This window comes from Taudactylus pleione, unplaced genomic scaffold (assembly GCF_031769625.1).
Source record: "Taudactylus pleione unplaced genomic scaffold, aTauple2 ptg000252l, whole genome shotgun sequence".
Classification (NCBI taxonomy): domain Eukaryota; kingdom Metazoa; phylum Chordata; class Amphibia; order Anura; family Myobatrachidae; genus Taudactylus; species Taudactylus pleione.
Window position 1 is genome coordinate 426,301 of NW_028284654.1, and position 24,558 is coordinate 450,858.

Below are 24,558 nucleotides of genomic sequence, written 5' to 3' on the forward strand. Positions count from 1 at the left end.
AAGGTTTGAGCTGGAAATTCAACCAACAGGGGAGGTGCAAGAATATTCATTGACTGCAAATTATAACCTGAATAGAGAAGGAGGAGACCTGGTGGACACTCTGAAAGTCTCTGCCCAAGCAGAAGGTACAGTACCTTCTCATATGCCTGTTGCATATTGTTCTGTGTCATTTTATTTACTACTTTTATTTAGATCTGATTCCCTTACCCTATTAAATGTATTGTTTTCCAGGTGCCAAGTCACCTGAGGCATCTGTGACCGTGAGATACAACCGCAACAAGATCATCCTTACGAGCGATGTGAAGATTCCAGATGCCAACATCAACTTTGGTTCCAGCGTGAGACTCAATGATGAGTCCAATGATTTCAGGAGATCATTCGCTCTTGTGGCAGAACTCAGCAACCAACAGATTCCCGAAGTCACTCTAACAGGCAGGCTAAGGTAATTGATAGCATACACTGCTTATGTATTATATTATAACAATGTGTTACACTTGGGCATTACAAGGATGAATATCGGTGTAGCTACAAATTCTATTGCGCAAAACCACAGTTTTAATTTGACAGAGGGATTGGTTACTCTAACATGCCCTGATTGTTGGCTCCACCTATATTTTCTTAGCTCCACCCATTTTTGCATATAAATAGCCTTTCTAACATTAGCTCTGCACACTGGAGCTAGGTACACACTATGCCAATGGATCTGCCAAGTTGAGCTGTCAGTCACCGGCTGTCCTTGCAGCAAGTGTACAGGCCACCGATACTCACGGATATATTGACTGTTCGCTTAAATGTACCCAACTTAAGGGGGAAATGTATCAAGCCTTGGAACAAGATAAAGTGGAGAATCAGCTTCTGTCATTTATCTAGCACACTCTTTGAAGCTGTGGTTGCTTTAGGCAATTACTACACTTTATCTCTCTCCAAGGTTTGATACATCTCCCCCTAGGGGTAATGTGCGGCCCTTTTGAAGGATAGAGGGTGGCCCGCGGGGCCACTGAAGTGTATCATGTTGCCAGTCACTGATGTATATAGTTTATAGCACAAAAGTACAGTAGCTATAAATATGAGAAAGCAACACATTTTTGGTAGTTATAGCATGAGAGAAGGGACTGCAGGATTAGATAGCCTGTGTAATTATAACACAGCAAATGGCATTTGAATATAGTGTAATCGCATTACAGCACTCCCAGGTGTCATATCACACAAGTAGGACTCTGAAAACAGCTATGCGCTCGCGGCTCCTGAGAGCTATCAAAGCTTTGGTTAGTGCGTTCATTTGTCCTGGTAACTTGATAACGGTAGCACAGGCAGCATATACTGTAGATGTGGATTGTCTTATAGATGTGCCAGGGAAACCCAGAGGCTAAGATAAGCACGCTCTGATTAATCACACCAGGAGAATGTTTGCTAGACATTCGCCTAGTTACACTGTGCTCCACCTATAGACGTGCCATCAGCTCTGAAACACTTAAAAGTTTAATGACGACTATTCCTCTCCATGTCCCCTTCTAGCTATGACGGCAGTACTGACGCTGTGTTGAGCGGAGGACTTTCCATCCCAAGGCTGCATGTGGAGGCTAACGCAGAGGCCAACCTTAAGAAGGTTCTAAGTGATTACAAACTTCAGCTGCAGTCCTCTGCCACAATCTGTGCCTTATCGGGATCACAGAGTCTCGTGTTCACATATGGTAGGTTCCTGTAAACAATTCAAATGTTCGATCTCAAATTCCTTTCGGTCCGCAATTGTACATTAATGAATGCAGTTCCTTAGGCAGGCCAACGGTTTTTCAGCTATATTGCTTCAGGCATGCACGCCATTATGGGTATATGACAAAGACATTATTAACATCCGCAACTGTATATGTAAATGTTTTATAGGCTTGCAAGAACAGAAGATACTCATGATACATATAGAAATATATAGAACCGGATTACCAACAGGGCAACCAGGAAAATAGCCCAGGGGGCCCCACACACTGGCTGTGCTCCCACATATAGCTACATCACCAGCATGGGGGAGGGGCAATGTGTCATATGTGAACTGGGGTCTCTGGCCCTCATTCACAGGCGCTCGCAAGAAGCGAGCGCTCGTTCTGAATGAGGGCGGCCGCTTCTGTTTTTTAGTGCGGCCTCCTTGTAGCTAGCTAAGCTGTGGGTTACCACCCACAGCTTAGCGACCGACCAGGTTGATGGTCACGATGGTCAAGACCATCGCGACCATCGGGGCTTGCGACGAGACCCTAAGGTTGGGTCTTGGCAGCCGCAAGCCCCAGGGAGCTTCCTGCTCTGATCGAGCAGGAAACTCCCCACTGACATCACTGCTGATGTCAGTGCGGCCGCCCACAAAACGGCAAGCATTCCATCAGGAACGCCTCCGTTTGTGTAGCCACCCCCCCCGCCCACAAAACGGGCCGAGCTGTCGATCAACATCAACAGCCGGCCCTTTTGTAGTGAGCTCCGGACCGAGAGAGTTTCTCTCTCGCTCCGGGGCTTGCGCATGCGTGCGCAGGACCAAAACATCGACCCAATTGCGAGCGCTCAGCGCTAGCGACCGGGTCTGAATGAGGTCCTCTGTGTGGTGTAATGTGTACTGGGGGCACTACAGTATGTTTAATACATTTGTGGTGTGAGTATTTACATATTACATTATTTTATTACATCACCAGCATACTGTATCTCATTGACAATTTAATTACTAGTGGCCCCCCACAAGTTAGTTGACCTGGAGCCCTCACAAACCATAATCGGGTCCTGGAAATAAGTTTGTCACATAGAATATCTATCTGTATACATATTGAACACTCTGTGAAGCCATGGGCACAGCGGCATACTTGCCCACTCTCCCAGGACGGCTGGGAGGCTACCAAAAAATCGGGTGGTGCACTCGGTTTCCTGGAAGAGTGGGTAAGTCTCCCAAAGCCGGGCGCTAACAGCTCCCCCGTCCCACGGGATGTGACCACATGTGCCATATGTATAAAGCTTTGGAAAGCAAAATTCTGGAGCTTGCACCCTGTAGGCAATGCCATCTGTAGACCAATAGGTTCCCTCTCATGGTCCCCCATGGCTAGTGCATGCGCTGGCTGAAGGGTGCAAAGTCTTTTGCCATTTAATCTCAAAACTACATCCATACTGCATTAATAAAAGCCGCTATGCACGGGTCAGTGGTGTGATGTATCACATCCAAAATGCGATCCTTGATATAACCTGTCGTGGGGTAATTATAGCCTTTGACTTCTGAGAAGCCTCCTCTCATTGTGGTGTTATCTACAGTAGATGGTGCTATTTTTCTACGGAGAAAGGGTCCGGTACTCAGAAACAAGGTTCCGGTACTCATCTGAAGTTACAAGTTGATACAGGATTTTTAGTAGCTTCCATACTCTGGATAAGTGATCAGATGCTTATTATATTAGTTTGTGAAGAATTTCACTGATTTCTTCCAGTTTCTGGAACACGTTATGAGAATTGAAGATTTCCAAGAATAGTTCTGCTTACCGCTGGGTACCATACGCATAAAACACTGTTTCTAGATATTGCACATTCGTGGTCTGCACTTGTATAACTACTGCAAACTCTAGAGGCGCTGTCTTTAAGACTTTTAACATTTTTATTTTGGATTCAGATAACGACAAGGTGGAGGTGGACTGGAAAACCGCCAGCAACAGCAACGTGAAAAAGATCATCTCTAAGTTACCAGACATTCAACTTTCTGACCTCTCAAACTACCCAGAGACCATAAAGGGTTACGCCAATGATATACTGGATCATAAGGTGGCACAGACTGACATGACCATCCGGCATATTGGTTCACAGTCCCTAGTGGTAAGCTTGTCCAACGTTTATGTATTAATAGGTTCAGAAATGAAACTGACAATGTATGTTGATTTTCGCACATTACAGCCTCATAGCCTATGTTATAGGGATTATGCACCATAGAACTCTTTAATATGCAGCAATGTTTACTAAATACATTGATTTTTCTTTATGGCTTACTTCTGTGTTTTACATCAAAGTCTTTAATTAAGTTGTTTATTGCCCTTGGATGCAACAGCTCTGCTCTGTTTCCGTGATACAACTACAGAGCAGTTTTGCATCATATCCAGGGAACATTAAAATACATAGCTCTACACCTAAAATGAAGATGGCACAAACATCCAATAACGTCATTGGAAAGTGGTAAACACGTGTACCATAATGTCATGCATACACAATGGGGTCAATCCTATTAGCCGCGATGATCTTGCCGGCGCGAGTCATTGCGGCAATGGCCGCAATTTATGGAAGCCTGGATTCGCTGAATCTTCATAGGGCTGCAAGCAAAATTCCGCTAATTCGGGCTCAGAGCGAGTGCGAGGTGCCAGTCCGTTGATGGCATTTTAACGCCGTTGCAACGGCAACTCTTACCCCTCGCAGCTAATTGGATTGACCCCAATGTGTGTGAAGTACTGTAAATGTAAACAGCGTATCTCTCTTTATTTCAGGCAACTAAACAGTGGCTGCAACAGCTATCAAGAAACAGTCCATACGCACAAACGCTGAGTAACAAATTGTCCACATTGATGGAGCTGAATCTACAAGGATTGGGCTTCCCAGATGAATTATTCTTAAACAGGTAAAAACATAAAATAGAGAGCCTGATTCAGAGCCACTCGCTAGATGCATACTTTCGCAAGATGTGTATGCAAATTACGTAGGCAGGGCTACCGCACAGCAATGCATTGGCACGCCCAGTATTTCTTAGAGAGCGATCACATAGTGTATGCAGACACCCACCAGCCTGTTTTAAGACATCCACTTGTGCACGTCATGTCCAAGAAGTGTTTGTAACCATCGGTACATTGGGTAACATCAGATGCTATCACAGCGCTTGAGGTTGACCATAGCCTGCCGCAAGCACTGCGAGCACTTCAGTGTAATAACAAGCCAGGTGACATGTACTATGATGCTGCCTTATAATTATGCACACCTCTAAAACACCGCTGAGATGCTCAGGCACGCCTGCGTTTGCACCTCCACTCCCCCGTTTTTAATGGCCAGTCCCTGTTACCACCTACAAACGGCTTCCCCTGTCACTCACTCTGTCTATGCGCAGCGAGCAAGTGCATTGTGAACTTTCGCTAAGGTATACCCATGCGCACTGCAATGCATACGCATGCGTACAATGCATACCATCGGCAGCAGCGAGCGTTTGCATCTTAGCGAGCGGGTCTGAATTAGCATACAATACAAAATTAATAAATTAATAAATAAATATCCCAAGGTTTGTATTAAATACCATATAAATACACTTTTATTCAATACATAAACTGACTGCCATCATGTTTGTAATGCTTGGCGTACACGGCCAGATAAAATGTCTGTCAGACCAACAGGCATTTTATCTGGCAGCCTGCCAGCCGCAGATGTCGCCGGCATACACTGAGATTTCTCTCACAGTGTATTCGGCAGACATCCGTGCTCCGCCCCCGGGGGAGGAGACATTTCCCTGTTCTTTGTGTAGGAAGGAACACAGGAAATGTCTGTCTGTCGGCCGCGGCTGGGCACACACTGCCCGATGCAGCCGACAGATTACTGGTAAATATCGCATCGGACGGGCATGCTGGACAATCCGGCATGCCCGACCGAGCAATATTTAACCCTCACACGCTACAATTATCGGGGCGATCCGCCAATATCAGGTGGATCGCCCCGATAATTGTAGCGTGTATGGCCAGCATTACTCATACATTAAATTGCCCTGAGTGATATAGAAATAGAAACAGTTGAAATATTGTTACAATTAGTCTCAGCTGGCAAAGACAGAGGACCTGATTCAGAGCCGCTCGCAAGATGCGATCGCTCACTTGCAAAAATGGGCCGGGTATGCAAATCAAGCGATCGCTCTTTGCTCTGTAAGGACGCCCTCTATGTCTTAGTGAGCGACGGCAGTTAGCATACGCTGGACTATAAAACCTCCCACCTGTCACTCGCAGCACACGTCATCTCCGGGAAGTGTCTGATTAATCATGGACATCGAGGGCCATCGGAGCTGCTCACAGCGCTTGGGATTGACCTAAGCTACCCCAAGCACTGCGAGCAGTTCAGGCTAAAAAACAACCAAGTCACGTGTGCAATAACGTTACTTTGCTAATTATGCGCACCCATTAAATGCCGTTCTGACGGTCAGACATGCGTGCGTTCGCACAACCTCTCCTCCGTTCACAAGCACCTTCCCCTGTTACCACCCACAAACGGTACTATCTGTCACTCAGAGCAGCGACCTGATAGTGGCTTACGATCAACCAAAATCAGGTCGCAACGAATGACTTGCGCATGCGCACTGCGGATTATACACATGCGCAGATGTGAAAAAATCGCTCGGAGCGAGCGATCGCGCCCTAGCGAGCTGCTCTGAATGATGTCCAGAGTCACTAGCAGATCTTGAATACTATGAAAAAAAGCCTTTTGAATTATTAAACTTCAATTCAGCATATAAAAAAACTTGATTAATATACATTGAAAGATTCAGCCAGCGCTATAGGGAATCTATCCAAATTCTCCAGTAGGTACACTAATAGTAGTTACATTGACTGTATCATAGCCAGATACTCGCCAGTATAGGTGCACTATGTAGAGAGCCCAGGAAGTTATCTGTAAGGGCCAACACGTAAGTGGTGCTTTAAATCCAAATCCTGGACCTGCCATGGAACTGGCTAAGCCTGCTCGGTGTCTCTTACAACCAATATGCTGACTGGTGCGGAAGGGGCAAGTGGATGTATTACCTCCTTGGTGATAGAAGCTCTCAGCCTCAACCTAATTGATGTAAAAATGTTACAAAAAATTACAACACTCCATATAAAAGGGAATACAATTGTATATAGCGTCTGAGACATTGCTGATCAAGAACTGACGTAATAATAAGCCTCATTGCAAATCACTTCACTGCTGGCAGACAGAACCCATGATACCAGAAACAATACCCCAGAGACTGATTAAGACCCCACAGGGTCCACACAAAAAGGTTCTGACCCCCTTTGCTATCTTCCATTTGTTGAAAAAAATACACATTAAAACATGTTCAGTTAGTACCTCAGTGGCCAATCAGAAGCCTAGATTACATAACAGATGACCCACTCCAATTGTCTGTGTGATATGTAAACCGATAGTGGGGGTTCAAAAGTTTGGCTGTACACTGTGTAGCTTTCAGGGCAGATTTTTAAATGATCCAAGTCAATAACATGAGAAGTGGGATGAACTTCCAGAGAAATATGGCAGTGTGCTGTAAGAAACTTCTGAGTTGTCTGAGTCAGTGTAATAAAAAAGGCAAAATTACACAGCTCTCCATTCTCTGGAATATAGCACAATACTTGTGGTGTTTAGAATACATTTATATTTGCTTAAAACTTTCTTAACAAGGGAAACATTTTTCATTTCCAACAGTGACGGAAGAATCAGATACCAATTCAATAAAGACAGTATTACCATCAATATCCCATTACCCTATGGTGGAAAGTTATCTCACCAGGTAGTTTCAACGATATGGTCACCTTCACTGGAACTGGAGTCGATGGGATTAAGAGTCGCGCCCAAGGAATTCAAGATTCCATCCTTCACCATTCCTGAGTATTACCAACTCAAAGTGCCCTTAATTGGAGTTTTGGATCTCTCATCCAACATAAACAGCAACTACTACAATTGGTCAGCCTCTTATACTGGTGGGAACACTTCTAGCAACATATACCAGCTCAGTTCTAGGTATCAAATGAGAGCAGACTCTAGTGTGGATATTTTGTCATATAACATTGATGGTAAGTTCTTCTTCTAAAGTCACTATTATTATTTTAGTAAAGTATTGCTATAAAATCATCACAAAATAACCATTTATGAAGTCAATTTAAAGCAAACTATTTATAAGGCATGGGGGACGGGCTGCAGGGGCTCGAGATCCCGGCGGAGGCGGGGTTAGGATACCGACACCAGTCATTCTGTATGGTAACCCTCCCCTCTCCCTACCCCTAAAGGCACACATCCACTAGACGATTAATTTGAGCGATTGAACAATAACGATATCATTCAATCATTCAATAATCGTTTGAAAATCGTTTACAGTTTGTTTAAAGAAAAGTCGTAATCGACCAGCGATGCGCACTCCCGCTGGTTGTTTAGACATCTATCATCGTACAAATATGTTGTACAACCTGATGATAACGTCAGGTTTAGCATGTTTGCAGATGATTGATGTGCCTACATTGAGCGACTGACAAATGATGGCACGATTACAATGTCATAATCGTTCAGTCGTTTTGAGATCCTTTAGTGGATGGCAGCTGTACTCTAACCCTCCCTCCCTGGTGCCTAAACCTAACCTCAAAACCCCTAGTGCCTAAACCTAACCTCCACCTCCCGCAGCCTAACCCTAACCCTCCCTCCTTAGTGCCTAATCCTAACCCCGCTACTTACCTTCGGGATGCTGCCGCCGGGAATCTGACAGGGACATGCCGGGATATTGACCGCATCCCATTTCAAAGCTTTATCATATTTATGTTTATAGACATTTATTTATGGGTCAGAAATATTTATGAATGGTAATTGAGGTTTTTTTTTTAAACATCATTTTTTTTTCATTGTTTTTTTCATTTATCTTTACAGAACAAATAATTGATCTAGAGCTAATTTAAAGCACTATTTTAAATTTTATTTTATTGTGTAATTTATTTTATATTAGCAAAAATCATAAGTGAAATTTTATATTTATTTAATTTAAATAGAATTAGTTCTACCCAGCACACTGTTATAGCCCCAGTGATATTACTGTCTCAGGGACTCCACTGCCTCAGCAATATTACTGCCTCAGTGACTCCAGTACCCCAATGATATTACTGTCTCAGTGACACTGCGGCACCAGTGATATTACAGTACTGCCTCAGTGACTACACTGCCCCAATGATGTTACTGTCTCAGTGACACTGCGGCCCCAGTGATATTACAGTACTGCCTCAGTGACTACACTACCAGAATGATGTTACTGTCTCAGTGACTCCACTGACTGAGCAAAGTTACTGGCTCAGTGACATTGCTGCCCCAATGATGTTACTGTCTCAGTGACTCCACTGACTGAGCAAAGTTACTGGCTCAGTGACATTGCTGCCCCAATGATGTTATAGTACTGCCTCAGTGACTCCACTGCTCCAATGATGTTACTGCTTCAGTGATGTTACTGGTTCCAAGTGAATAAGTCAATAAGCTGCACTTTCATGAATATAGTACTTACAACCGCTGTGCAAAGCGACATGTCCGTGTCAATAAGCGTTGTTACACAGCACATATTCATTTACCATTCCATTCAAATAAATATTGCAATTTCTAATTCTATTTGAACTGAAAAATGTCACTTAAACTAAGCATATATTTGTTTATTCATTGTTTTTACTATGTTGGCAGGTTCTGCAATGGCATCCTACGATCCGATGAACTCATTAACCCTGTCCTACGATGGATCAGTACGTCACACTCTACTGGATTCAAGCATAAGAATCAGCGAATTGTACAATTTAAAAAGCAAAAACTGGTATAAAGGCTCTGGTTCTTACCAAGCCAGGAGTGTCATGGGATTTGAATTATCTGGAGCTGCCACTGTTAAGTCATCATTTAATAATAACATAATGTTAATAGAGGCTGAGAGCAATGATCGGTTTACTTTGGCATCATACTTTGCAAACCATGACTTACTGTTAGTGGCCACATGCAACACTGAGACCAGGCAGAGAAAAATAGAATCTAACTATAAGTTTGATTCATCTTTCTTGAAAGCAACAAACAAAATGTCAGGAATGTATCTAACAGAGGCAACCACAATCACCTCAACCACCGACCTACAAGATGGAGCACTCATTAACACCATGGCCTTAGATTATAGGAACGGAGAGTTGTCTCTAAAGTGCGATACTAATGGAAATTACAACAACCTGATTGGACTGAATAAATTTGAGGTCACACTGTCAAGCGCAAGGGCTGCAGTACGCTCAGAGTATCAGGCTACCTACAAGCGCAACAGGTTCTACACCCTTGTGTCTGGTTCTCTCAATAATGCTGCTCTTGAATTAAATTCTGATATCACTTTCAATAACCAGGGAAGCAGAAGCGCACACAAGGGCACTCTGAAGCTCAGCATGGATGGCCTAGCCACCAGTACAACTACCAGTGTCAACTATAATCCTTTTATGCTCGAGAGTGAGTTGAATGCCGCCATTGGTGTATCTGGAGCAGCAGTGAAAATGACGGCAAATGGGCGATGCCGAGAGCATAATGCAAAGTTTTCTGTTGATGGAAGGGCTTCCCTAAGTGAACTTTATTTGAGTAGCGTGTATCAAGCTACTCTTCTCAGCATGGACAGCAAAAATTTATTGAGCTTTAGGGTTAGTCGCGAAGGACTGAAGTTCTCTAACAACTTAATGGGTTCCTATGAGCAGATAAAAGTGGAGACCAGCAGTGATCTAAGCATTGCTGGATACGTTTTACAGTTTACCTCTAAATTGGAAAACTCCTTAAGCCCTGACAGATTCCACAAGCACAGATTTGACTTCCAGATGCAACCTTATACGATGACTGCTCTTCTTAATAATGAACTCCAATATGGTGCATTTGAGCTAACCAACAGAGGTCAAGCACAGCTAGAAGGCTTCAAGATGAATCTCAATGGCAATATAAGAGGTGCACTTAACAAAGATGAAATAAAGCATTCATATGGCTTCACCATCGGTAAAATGGAAGCCAACCTGAACACTGACACGGTGGCAAATATTCAAGGCACTGCCCACACTCATAGATTCGCAGTGGACATTGCTGGCCTTTCTGCCTCACTTACCAGCAACACAAACTCTGAATCCAAATCTATGCGTTTCACTAACAGGATTCGCTCAGTGGTAGAGCCATTCACCATCACCATTGACTCTCAGACCAACGGAGATGGAAGACTTTTGATTTTTGGAGAGCAATCCGGACAGCTTTACAGCAAGTTTATCTTAAAAGCCGAGCCCCTATCCTTTAATTTGGTTCATGACTACAGAGGATCCACTAGCCACTCCTTTGGAGAAAGCAATGTGCACGAAACTCTTGTAGACTACAAGATTACCTTGCTGTTCACGCCTGCAGAGCAGTTAAGTTCATGGAAGCTGAAGAGTCGTCTGAACCAAAACACATACAATCAAGATATTAGTGCTTATAATAATGCTGACAGCATTGGAGTTGAGGTTAGTGGGCAAGCTCTAGCAGATCTCTCCATATTGGACAGAGAGGTCAGTCTGTCATTTGTCAGGTTTAATCCAATTGACTCTCTAAACCTAAGAGGCAGTGTCAACAGTCCTCAAGAATTTGGTGTTTCTGGATACATAAAGTATGATAAGAATAAAGACATGCATATCATTAGCTTGCCTTTTATTGAGAACATGTCTTTGTATTTTGAGAAAATAAGGACCACTTTACTTACCACCCTGCAAGCTCTACAGAAATCATTAAAAGACATAAATATTGACCAATATGTGCAAAGGTACAAGAGGGCTTTGGACACTGCTGGCCAAAAACTCAATGACTATATTAGCAATTTGGACATAGAAAGAAAAGTTAGTGAAGCAAGAGAAAGAATGATTTCTTTAACCAAAGAATTTAAAATCACAGCGGATGAACTTCAAGCAGCAATTGAAGAGTATTTCAGATGGGTGGAATTGAATTTGCAGAGCTACTTGAACGAAGTATACAGATACATCAGAGAAAATTATGACCTGGAGCATCTTAAAAAAAAATGTATTGAGAAACTGAAAGCCTTAGACAATGAATACAGAGTGCGAGAAAAAATTCTTGCAATGATCCAGAACCTACAAGTCTTAGTGGAGAATATCAATGTTAACGAATTGGGACAAAGTTTGTCGGCTTGGATTCAAAATATTGATGACTTGTACCAAATCAAAGCTAACCTACGGAGATTATTACAACAAATACAGGTTTATATCCAGAGAATCGATATTGACCAAATGGCACAAAATGTCAAAGAACTGCTGCAATCTATTGATATATCTAAGTACGCAGACCTGATAGAAAATGCTTTGCCCTTAGAGAACCTCAGATATATTATAGAACAAGTAAAAAACCTCATCCTGACACAGCTGGAGGAATTTGAAGTAAGTGAGAAAATAAATGCAGTCATTGACAAACTCCAAGATGTTGTGGCAACGTATGACATTGACAAAAAAGTTGAAGTACTCATAGAAAAGTTTGTTGAGCTTCTCAACCACCAGAAGGTCAGGGAGACAATTAAAACTGTAACAGATATGCTGAGTACCATTGATATCAAATTGCATTACAAAAAAGTACTTGCTTTTGTTGATGCCAAAGTCAAGCAAGTAAGAGACTATGACTTTAAGAAGCTTATAGATGATTTTAATTATTATCTCGATATCATGGTAAAAAAAATTAGGTCTTTTAATTATGAAAAGTTTGTGGATGACTTCAACAACTGGATCAGAGAGATGACTGCGGAAATAAATAAAAAATTGAGGGCACTGGAGCTGCCAGAAAAGGCAGTAGCCTTAAGACAATATCTGAATAACGTCCGATTGGTGGCTGTTGAGTATCTTCAACAAATAAGAGCCACAAGAATTGCAGCAGTTATGCAATGGTATGAAGATGTCATGTCCTCAACCGTATTAATTGAATGGAAGAAAAGGACAATCGAACATCTTGAAGATATCAGAGACAGTATATACTCCATGAACATTAAAGAGGAATGCCAGAGATATCTAAAACAGGTTAGCCAGGCTTACAGCCGCTTAGTGATGTTCATAACAGATCAATGGAGCTTCCTGGCTGCCAAGATTACCAGCTTTGCAGAAGAGAACAATATCCAGGAATGGGCTGAAAAGGTTAAAGTCTTTGTAGAAGAAGGATTCGTTGTGCCAGAGATTAAATTAGGATATAATGTTATTCCTGCATTCGAAGTAAGCCTCCGAGCTCTAAGAGATGCAACATTCAGAACACCATCCTTCAATGTACCGTTCACTGATTTACGAATCCAATCAGTGGAAATCAATTTTAGAAAGCTGAAAAATATAGAAATTTCAACAAGATTTGTTACACCTGAATTCACTGTTTTAAACACCTACAGAGTGCCATCGTACACAATTGATTTGAATGAAATCAAACTGAACATTGTAAGAATAATCGATCAAATAATGTCAAGTGACTACAAGTGGCCATCTCCAGATGTATTTTTCAGAGATCTACAGATGAGCGACATGGGCTTTCCTGAATTTGCAATTCCAGAAATCTATCTACCTAATATGCAGCTACCAGAGTATAAAATCCCAAAGCTAAACTTGGAAAATTTCCAGTTTCCTGACATACAGATACCGGAATTTCAGCTCCCAAAAATTCCTCATACCATTTCAATTCCAACATTTGGCAAGTTTTCCAGCTCATTCAAAGTAACATCTCCATTTTTTACAATCTTGACTTCAACTGAGGTCAATAATGTCACCGTTTCTGCAAAAACACCAGAAATGGTTGCTTCCCTGACAGCAGAAGCAACATCAATGGTGGAGGCTTTGGCTTTTACCTTCAGAGCTGATAGTCGGATTTCTGCACCCTTGATGGAACAGTTAGTTCTTAAAGAAACTGTGTTGTTATCTAACAAATATGTCAAATTAGATCACTTTAGTGAAGTTGCTTTCACATCAAGTCACATTCAGACGCAGGTCCAAACCAAGGCTAACTTAAAAACCGAGAAGAACTCAGCTGATTTAGAAAACACCATTATAGTGAAAGTAGAGAAAAGAATTACTGCCGATGTGAATAGTAAATATTCTCACAGGTTGAATATTCCACAACTTTATTTTTCAAGTCAGCTTGACCTCCAAAATAACATTGACACAACAGTGGACATTGGACGTATTTCAATAATTTCTTCTAATAAAGGGAACTGGAGGTGGGCCTGTGCTCACTTTTCAGATGATGGCACCCACCAAGCAGACCTCAAGTTCAACTTAAGAGGTGGCATCATTGAACTGTCGGGAACCAACAAAATCATTGACAAATATCTAAAACTTGATCAAAGCCTGAAATATAATTCAGTATTCCTAAATTCTTTATCTATTGAAGCCATGTCAAAAGCAGATGCACCCGACATTGGCAACAGTATTGCTACCCTTACAGGAAGTGCCCGGGTTAGTGAGATGAAGATGGAACTTCAAGCAACTCACACTGCAGAACTATTAGGAAAGACCACTGGGATAATAAACAACAACTTTGAGTTTTTAACAAAACCTTTTGAAATAAAAATGATCACTGCTAACAATGGGAATCTAAAAGTTAGTTTCCCTTTGAAGCTAACTGGCAAGATTGAATTCTTAAACAACTATGACTTCATTGTCAACCCTGATGTCCAGCAAATGTCATGGAAAGCTAACGGAAGGTTCAACCAATACAAAGTGTCTCATACTGTTTCACTGAGCAATAATGAAGAAAATATTGCTGCTCTTCTGGCAATGAATGGGGAGGCTAACCTTGACTTCTTGACAATCCCAATTTCCATCCCAGAAATTCAGATCCCGTACACATCAATTAAAATAACACAAGTTCAGGAATATAATCTGTGGAAACGAAGTGGCCTAAATACTTTGCTGACAACAACCCGACAGAATTTTGATCTAAACATAAAACTTCAATATCAGAAGAATAAAGACACGCATATCATTCCTTTACCACTAGATGCACTTTTTGATTCAATAAATACAAATATGAAGAACCTTAACCAGAAATTTGAAGTTGGGAGAGACAAAACATTAAACCTCTTGGTGGACTCCTATAACCAAGCCAAAGTAGAGATTGATAAGTACAGAGTGGACAACCAAATCAGCAAAATACCAAGAACATTTAGGATCCCTGGTTATAAGATACCATTTGTGAATATTGAAGTATCTTCTTTCTCAGCTGAACTTCCAGCATTCGGCTATATAGTTCCTAAAGAAATAAGCACACCAAGCTTTGTAGTACCAGTAATTGGGTTCTCTATTCCAAGTTACAAATTAGTGCTACCTTCACCTGAACTACCCGTATTACATGTTCCCAACAGCTTACGCAGGCTTTCTCTTCCCAAGATTAAACTGCCGAGTGGACAGAACAGTATTTTCATTCCAGCAATGGGAAACCTCACTTATGATTTCTTCTTTAAGTCCAATGTGATTTCACTCACAACAAGTGCTGGAATTTACAATCAGTCTGATATATCTGCAAGAGTAAGTGTGGCCTCCACCTCTGTCTTAGATGCTCTTGCATTCAACATTGATGCCACGACTGGGCTTACTAGGAAGAGAGGACTAAAACTAGCTACTGCACTGGCTCTAAAAACTGCATTCAGTGAAGGAAAACATGAAAGTTCTATATCTTTTGGAAAGAAAAATATGGAAGCCTCAGTGATTACAAACGCCAAAATGGATACACAGCTGCTGAAAAGTACATTCCAGCAAGAACTGACTGGGAACACCAAGTCAAAGCCTACGGTTTCCTCAAAAATTACCCTGACTTATGATTTAAATGCACCTTATGGCAATGGAGCTAAAGGACAACTGGATCACACACTTAATCTTGAAGGTCTTACATCCTACTTTTCTTTGGAGACAAAAACAATTGGAGATATCAGGGGAACCCTTCTGACACATCAGCCATTTTATGCAGCATTTACCAGTGATGGAAATACGTACCTGAATTCCAATAACCTTAGGTCATCTGTGAAGCTTGTGGCCAACTCTGGAGCTGATGGCTATGGAAACATGGAATTCACAGAGAATCTGGCCATTGAAACATCTACCAGTCGCATATATACAGTTTGGGAACATAAAGGAGAAAATTATTTAAGATTCACTCCCCTTTTTACATCAAGAGGACAGCAGAGTGGTAAAGCAACTCTAGAATTGGCACTTTGGAGTCTGCTGTCAGATCTTAGCGTTCAGGTCAGCCAAACTAATATCTTTATTCCATCACTAAACCAGGACATTTCACTGAATGTTAAGGGTGATAAACAAGAATTTAGCATGAAAGGGAATGGTGTCATAGAGTCCCTTGTTTTGGCTCATAACATTAAGCTATCCAATGAACAGACAGATGCAAGACTGGAAGTTGGAGGATCAATGCAGGGCCATGTGGATTTCCTCAAGTCTATCATCCTTCCAGTTTATGAAAGAAGCCTGTGGGATATCTTGAAATTTGATGTTACAACACGCGCTGACCAAAAACAGTATCTAAATGCATCAACAACAGTAATTTACACTAAAAATAACAACGGATTTTTCTACCCTTTTCCATCTGAAAACCTTGGAGATGGCTATACCATGACAATTCCAGGACTGACACTGCCACAAGAAATGTATCTTCCTTCATCACTACCAGAAGTTAAATTTCCTGCTACCTCCATCAATCTGGTGTACACTGCAGAAAGAGATTCTAGTATACCTTTTGTTGAGCTATCTATACCACAATATCAAGTAACAATGTCCAAATACACTCTTCCCAAAAGCTTCTACAACTTGGATTTTAACAGCTTGTTCAACAAAATAGCCGACATTGACCTACCAACAATTGAAATCCCACCGCAGAGCGTTGTAATCCCGCCGGTTAAACTGAGACTGCCAGCAGGAATCTACATCCCAGCATTTGGGTCTTTATCTGGATCTGTCCAGTTAACCACGCCAATATACAATCTGACATGGACAAACAAGCTGGCAAACAATCTAGACTCCTTTGTTGGCTCCATAGATGCCACCAGCAGTTCCACCCTTCGATTTCTGGAGTTCGACCTGGATGGTGAGTCTCTCTCTTTTACTTTGTAGAAATAGTTGATTGTTGTATGGAAATAAACAGGTAGTGCAGCATAAAAACATAACAGAAATACAATTATAAAAATTTGTGTCATTAGAATTATTATAATTTATTTATGCAGCACCACCATAGAACATAGTGCTGCATAGAAAATATTATAAACGTAACTTAGGTTCCAAGCAGAGATGAATACTTTGAAGAGACCTCTCTCTTGGAGCTGAGCCAGAGAATAGTCCTTCATATCCACATGACTAAAAGGTATGCCCTTTCCAATTTTGCAATAAGACGTACTGCATTTTCCAGGACACCATGTTCTGCTCTATTAGAAAGGCTCCATCGTATGCTTTGGAATTTTTCTTTTTTAAATATAATGGTACTGTTTGCTTTGTTGCAAGTTGTTATTTAATTTTTAGCCAAAATAAAAGTAATTATAGGATTCTCAATCTATTTTTTTATTCATATTCCTTAGTTGATATTAAGAATCCATATTTAGAAAAATATAAATGTTATAACAATGTTATAAAAAACATTTATAAATGTTTTTATTAATCTATACTGTGTGCAAAGGAAATAGAAATGACTAGTGAACTTGCAAATTATCTTATTATTCAACAACGAATATAAATAACAGAATGAGGAGCATTATCACTGGTAATATATGATGCTTACCTGATCTGATAAAAAAAAATCATTTTATTTGCAGCTTCAGTCGGCAGCTTATTGAATGGAAGAGATCTCATTATATTAGGACAGGGCAATCTTGCACATGTGGACCTTAGTGCAAATTGGAAGCAGGAGGCTACATTTAATGGCCTAAGGTAACATCTATTTATTATTTGATATAAAATAATAGAATGTTGTATACACAGTCATGAATAATACATTAAATAATATATTAAATAAATAATAAATTAAACAATACATTAAATTAAGGGTGGAATTCAATTAGCCGCTATAACAAGTTTTTTTCATGAAAAGTTTACACTTTTAGTGAAAAGTTTTCACTTTTGGTAATCGCCCAGTTCAATTGCAGGTGAAATTAACACGCAATAATTCACCATAGGATTTAACGCAAAAAAATTTCACCCCTCCTGAACAGGTGAAAAGTTGTGGAAAATCCATATTTTAAGGTAAAAATGTCAGGACGGTTCAAAACCACTGAGAGACCCTCTTTAAAGACTAATTAGGCTAAATTAATTTTTTAATTAGCTTAATTTGTCCAATAATAACATGTCATTTTTGGTGTAAAAATTTGGGGGTGCTGTATGAATGGGACAGATGTATTTAAGATTGCAGTTTGGTGATAAAGGTATACATTATTTTGAAGGTTTTTTTTAAAGTGGCTTTTTACAGGTATTTTCATGCACCCCTAATTTAGGTGGAGCATTATTATACAGAAAAAAAACTCTTGCTTTCTATTTTTCACTGTTTGAGAAAAATGGTTATAACAGCCATTTGACACAATTTAAGAACCCCAAATACGTTTTTATGGCCACTAATAGGCTTCTATACTGTTATCCAATATTAGTTTGTTTGCAGACAGATTTCCCCATTTTCACCTATACTTAACAAGTGTAAAACCAGCAACAATTTTCAGGTGAAACGCTTATCACCCATTTTCTAATCGGATTGCATGATAAATTAATGTCGGATAACAGGCGATAAGTGAAACTATCGGGCGATAAGCACGAAGTTGATACCCATGAAAACTTATCACTTTCACCTCTAATTGATTTCCCCTGTAAGGGGTATATTCAATCAGGTGCGAAAAGTCCCGTACTTTTCATATGCCGGACTTTTCGCCGACATCGCTGGTTTTCCATGCGAAAAAGTATCATGCTCATCCCGCTTATCCGTTATTCAATTAGAAAACAGCGAAAACGGCACCCGGCAAAACTCTAACAAGCGAAACGTCCTGTCAGATTTGGGGAACTCAGCCTGACACCCCCCAAAAGATGCACTGACATTGGGGATCACTGTAGATACCCCCGAATAGCCCTGCTGAAGGTATTTGGGGTACTTAATTGCTCTCAATAACTGCTATTTAGCGTCTTTGCATAAGTGGTGAAGAATAGCATTTAGCAGTATTTTTTGCTGAAAATAAGTAGCCCCAGCAAATTTGGGGTACACGAAAATGGGTACTAGCATATTTTAAAGATGCTAAAGTGCAGTTTTAAACAACGTTAAAAATCCACCTGCCGCACCACCTGCAAACTTAAAAACACCTGGGGCATACTTGGGGACCCCCCTGGAGTCTATTTTGCTCGTTTTTAAGTTTGTCCCCCAACTTTGGACTTTTTTCCCCCAAAATTAAAGTACTTTTTTGGGTGATCTAAAGTATTTTTTTTTTACTTTTTTTTATGCAGTTTACCTTTGGGGGACTGTCCAAAGGGTGCAGGGGATTTTTCCGAAGTTTGCACCCCAAAACCGCAATTCTGCACTTTTTGTCCACACCTATTCATAGGTGAAACTTTTCGCCGGTTCCATTGCAATGAGTTTCCGCAGCGGCGAAAAAGTCTCGGGAATTGAATACGGGGATAAGTTTCCACTGGCAAAACTTTTTTCAATGAAAACGGCTTTTCGCCGCTAATTGAATACAGCTCTAAGTATGCCAGTTACAACCGCATTCTATTTTAAAATATGTCAAAATCTAATGTATTTATCTTACAAATCAACATTTGTTTGAACAATCTAGCTTCTATATGCCTTGTTCTCTTTGTTAGGATGGTGAACCACAAAGTAGAAATAGAAATTAGGAGCCCAACGTTCACTGATGTCCAGATATCATGTAAACATGACGACAATGGGCTTTCCTCATCCATATCATCCCCATCTACTGGGACCCTCGGTCTTCTGCTTGAAAAAGATGCCAAGACTATCAAGATGAAAGTATACAGCCGTTCTCTTGTGAGTTTTTCCATGTTATAATATTTTTTGGATGTCCTACCATAGTAGACGAGAGATAAAGATGTAAAACCTCTTTTGTTTTATTAAGGAACTATTTACTTCCGTAGGCTAAAAATGACAATTTATCCATTTATGCAAACATTTCAGCATATATAGCTCTTCCTCAAAGAGTAGGCAATATTAGCGAGTGTCCTTATCTTTACTAATATGCTTTATATTATATTATAACTTAGTCATAGATATGGTTTTTGAAACCAATGCAATATTGAAGTACTTTATTACATAGATTTGTGTTAAAAGTCATGGACATTGTGAAAAAGTATCTTGAAATTATTGTTTATGTCATAGTATCTGACTAGTGCAAGTTTAGTTAAAGGATAAACATATTTTGTACTCAGTGATTGTAAAAGGGTGGTACATTCCTTTCCTTCTTTTGTCTGTCTGTTTGTACTGTACCTGTTTTAATCTCATATATCTGAAGCAAATATTCTATTTTTATCATTTATTAACAGATTATACTTAATATCTTAACTCACAACTTACCCAGGAATATTTACGTCAATTTAATTTCGAAAGACATTGCACACCAGATGTACTAAAGTAAAAGTGTATTTATATAATCAAACAAATTGATGCATCGATGCTCATAAAGTTCACATACAGTATAGTATAGCATAAAATAGTATTATTTAAATGCAATGTAAGATATACAGACATAATTACAGAGAGAGATAGAGAAAAAAGAGAGGGTGAGAGAGAGAAAAGAGAGAGGGGGTAGAGAGAGAGAGAAAGAGAGAGAGGGAGAGGGAGAGAAAGAGAGAGAGAGAGAGAGAGAGAGAGAGAGAGAGAGAGAGAGAGAAAACAAAGATAATTCAAGATGGCTGCTAGAAAGCATGGTGGGAGGTGGGTGTGTGTATATGTTGTGCTTTGATTATATATGTTATAGGGGATAAGAGTTATTTTCGCAATACCGCAGATACTAAATCTATAAATGACTGTTGGGGCACATTCATCTAAAATAATACTTAAGGGTGTGTGTGTGTGTGTGTGTGTGTGTGTGTGTGTGTGTGTGTGTGTGTCTGTGTGTGTATGTGTGTGTGTGTGTGTGTGTGTTTGTGTATGCAGAGAAATGTAAGGGGGATGATAGACTGCGTGGATTCCTTTGTTTCAAACATCATGGTTCAAAGATAAGCTCCATTTTGAATGTGAGGAAATGCCCATGAGGCTATAACTCTGTGAATCATCCTAAAACAGTAATATCCATCAATGATCATAACTAAAATAACTATAACAAACCTATTTGAACTATACAAATCGATTACACCAATTAAAGTCTAGTATTATAACTACAGTATGATCACAATATTAGTAATTCACAACCTTTATTGAATCAAGCACATGGTTCAAGGCCTTATCACCATAGGGAAAAGCACATGGCAGTCGCCATTCTCCTTCAACAAACCACAATCACCAGCTGACATCAAACTGAAATATACACATTCTACAGATTCCATTATATTTATAATATTTCAGAAGGTATAAACTATCAAACAGTTTCATCTTAATTCTAACCACATAATCCTTTCAGAATACAGCCAGCATTCACAAACCTAGCTTTCCCAGGCCATACTATTGTCCCAAGCACATGGTTCAATAGGAGGAGGGTGAAGAAGCACATGGAACCTATTGTGTAAACCACATGGTGAACCATATAATGAGTATATCAAACAGTGTATAATACAGTGTATAATACTTATGACAAAAACTCCACTATGAACAAAACACCACAAAACTACTATAGCATCTACTGCATGTTAACCCAAATCACTACAGATACGCGTATAGACTATCTACTTTGCAGATCACTACATTATGAAACAAATCATTAACCATGCCATTAGTATGTTTAATACTTAGCCATCTCTCCTGGTGTACTTAGGCCCATCCTTGCGCTGGTCTGCGTGTAGCAGAGTGAGCGCCTGTGTGTCTCTCTAGTCTCTGGTCTCTCTCTGTGTGAGAATCCAATTCTTCGCTTGAAGAGGAAGTAGACTTGTGGGGGTAGTTGTAAACCTTATTGTGAAGCTCATGCCCAGAGAGGCCTTGGCCACATGTATTGAGATGTTAATTAACTTGAAGTGTGAGAGCTGGCTACATGACTTTAAATGCTAATGGAACAACCAAACTAGTTTCTGGGCTTTGGAATAAGTACTGCAATTCATATTATGTGACTATAGCTGTATAAGAATTTAATATTTAATATTTAATAATTAGTCTACAAATGGTGATATTAAATACACACATTTTTTAAAAGTGATAATAAAATTATTTTTCTTTCCTTCAGGCATCACCAGGGAAGGACACATTAATTCTGAAAAATGAAATATCACTAAAAACACCAGAAAGACTTCAGAACAAACTTAACTGGCGTGAAGATGCTGCTCAGGATGTGCTCAATGGTTTGAAGGAAAGATTACCTAAGATGTTAGATGCCATCTACAATTGTGTCAACAAATACCACCGGGAGCACTTAGAAATGGACATGAAAGAAGCTAACCTAAAGATGAAAGAACTTTTACATAAGGAGGTTGTATCAACGTACAGATCTGCTTCCGATCACATTGACGAGATGCAATATCAGCTGCAGTCGGCAGCCAGGGGTGCCAGTGGTAAATATGAAGATGTTGTCAATAAAGCGCAACAGTGGTACCAGGAACCTGCAGATATGTCCTTTCTTATGAGTGACGGAGAAATGGGAGCCAAGTTTTATGACAAATTAATTACTGTAATACGAGGCTACCAAAATGCAGTGAGAGATGTGATCGATGCAGCTATTACGTTTCTAAAGAGCACTCGTTTTCAATTTCCAAGCCAGACGAGGAGTTACACAGGTGAGGAACTGTTTGCCATGTCCATGAAATCGGCAAATTCCCTTATCAGCGAACATATGAAGCAGTTTCAACAGCTTCTTGATTACTTTAATACTGCTAACTTCAAAATCCCTGGTACAAACACAAATATTGAAGGCAGAGAAGTAGTCCTGGCCATCAAAGATATTTTGAAAGAGATACAGCAGATTGTCAACAAGTTGTTTAATGATATCCAAAACCTAAGCCTGGAAAAATATCTCCAGCAGCTGAAGACCCTGACTCAAGAGGTCTCACAGAAAATGGAAAAACTGATGGTAGTTTTGAAGTCGAGAAACTATCAGGATATGAAAGCTCAAGCTCAGCAAATGTACAGTGACGCTGTAAACTCCAACTATGTACAATACCTTAGTGATCTTGCTGACAGGTTCAAAAAGAGCACCGACCAGCTGCAAAAACTTTACCAGAACGTATACGAAGAACTTTCAGAAAGATTAAAGCAGTTACTCATTTATGCCAAAGCCTTGCGGGAAGAATATTTAGACCCAAACATTGTTGGATGGTCTGTGAAGTATTATGAAATTGAAGAGAAAGTCCTTGAACTGTTCAAGATCATCATTGATGCATTGAAGGAACTGCCTGAAAAATACGGAATAAATGTCTCAGAACATGCAGATAACATGAAGAAACTTTTCAAGGAGTATTATGAGCAAGCCAAGGTTCTAGCAACCAATGTAGAAGGTCAGGGACTGAAGCAAGTAAGGAAGTTCTCTATGATAATAGATGAAAAAGTTAGCGATTGGTCAAATGCCGCCAAGACAGGCGCTTTGGAATATTCACAGTTTATAAATGTGAAAGTCCATGAAGCATACGTTCAGCTTCTCAGTTCTTATGAGAAGTTCTTCATTGAAGCAAATAACTTGATTGATCTGGTCATCCAAAAGTACAACTCGCTTATAGAATTCATCACTCAAATGTTGCAAAATTTTCAAAATTCTGCCAGTGAAGACATAAAGACATATGTATCAACACGGAAAGGAGAACTGAAAGTCGACATCCCACATCCCTTCAACTGGGACTCCTTTGATGAAATACCCCAGGTAAGAAGTGACATCATAACTAAGAGGATGGAAATTGCACGCTCAATGGTACTCGATGGTATGGACAAAGGATCTAAGAAATGGGAAGAATTACAACATTTTATCGAAAGACAGCTTCAAGATGGGAAACTTAGTGCACAGCAAATCATTGACAACATCCGCCACTGGAAAAACAATTGAATGGACATTATGTACTGTAGTAGCAGAGAATAAGGTTTTTACACGGTTTAAATGACAGCAATCAGTATATATTAAGTTTTAAAGCTATTACTGTTTCTTGTAAATGAAAGAAGAAAAAAAAAAAAGATAACAAAATTGTCGTTATTTCCTTGAAGTTAACTAATAAACTTTGTTTGTTATAAGCTGGCATTTATTTTAACTAATTTCTCTACTTCATTTCATTATATAGAATCAACATTAAAATATATCATCAGCTTTGGCTTCGATGGCTTTTCTTTAAAGTATCAAATTACGGCTACTTATGGCTTCATGAGATGTTAAAACATTGCTTTTAAAATATATACTATATCTGTTTCGACTACTATTCTCCTTGAGAAGTCTCTTAAAATGTTGTAAAACGAGTATATTCTGCTATTTTCTAAAATAATTTGGCCACTTGGGGTCACTGTTCCATAGATTTTTGGGCCTGATATTTAATTTAATTTATTTAAATTAAAAGCAATCGGTATGGCAGCTTCAATTCATATTACCTAAATGCATATTTTATTGTGACATAAGGCAATTTGTGCAGAATGGCTTATCTCCACGTATCGAATGATATGGAAAAATACCTGTAAACAGTATACTCTCCCTTTAATAACACGTTAGAAACTATTTGTAATGAA

General features: G+C 39.9%; 1 protein-coding gene across 1 annotated transcript in view; it reads left to right on the forward strand.

Moving 5' to 3' along the window:
- The window catches only part of APOB (apolipoprotein B), a 37,282-nt gene extending 13,207 nt beyond the window's left edge, over positions 1-24,075 (forward strand). The window contains exons 20-29 of the mRNA XM_088480285.1: positions 4-125; positions 232-442; positions 1,516-1,691; positions 3,623-3,822; positions 4,482-4,612; positions 7,420-7,787; positions 9,421-16,827; positions 17,546-17,660; positions 19,566-19,749; positions 22,091-24,075. Coding sequence (XP_088336411.1) covers positions 4-125; positions 232-442; positions 1,516-1,691; positions 3,623-3,822; positions 4,482-4,612; positions 7,420-7,787; positions 9,421-16,827; positions 17,546-17,660; positions 19,566-19,749; positions 22,091-23,893 — 10,717 coding nt within the window. The 3' untranslated portion in view covers positions 23,894-24,075. The remainder of the gene's footprint in view (positions 1-3; positions 126-231; positions 443-1,515; positions 1,692-3,622; positions 3,823-4,481; positions 4,613-7,419; positions 7,788-9,420; positions 16,828-17,545; positions 17,661-19,565; positions 19,750-22,090) is intronic.
- Positions 24,076-24,558: the final 483 nt, after the last annotated feature.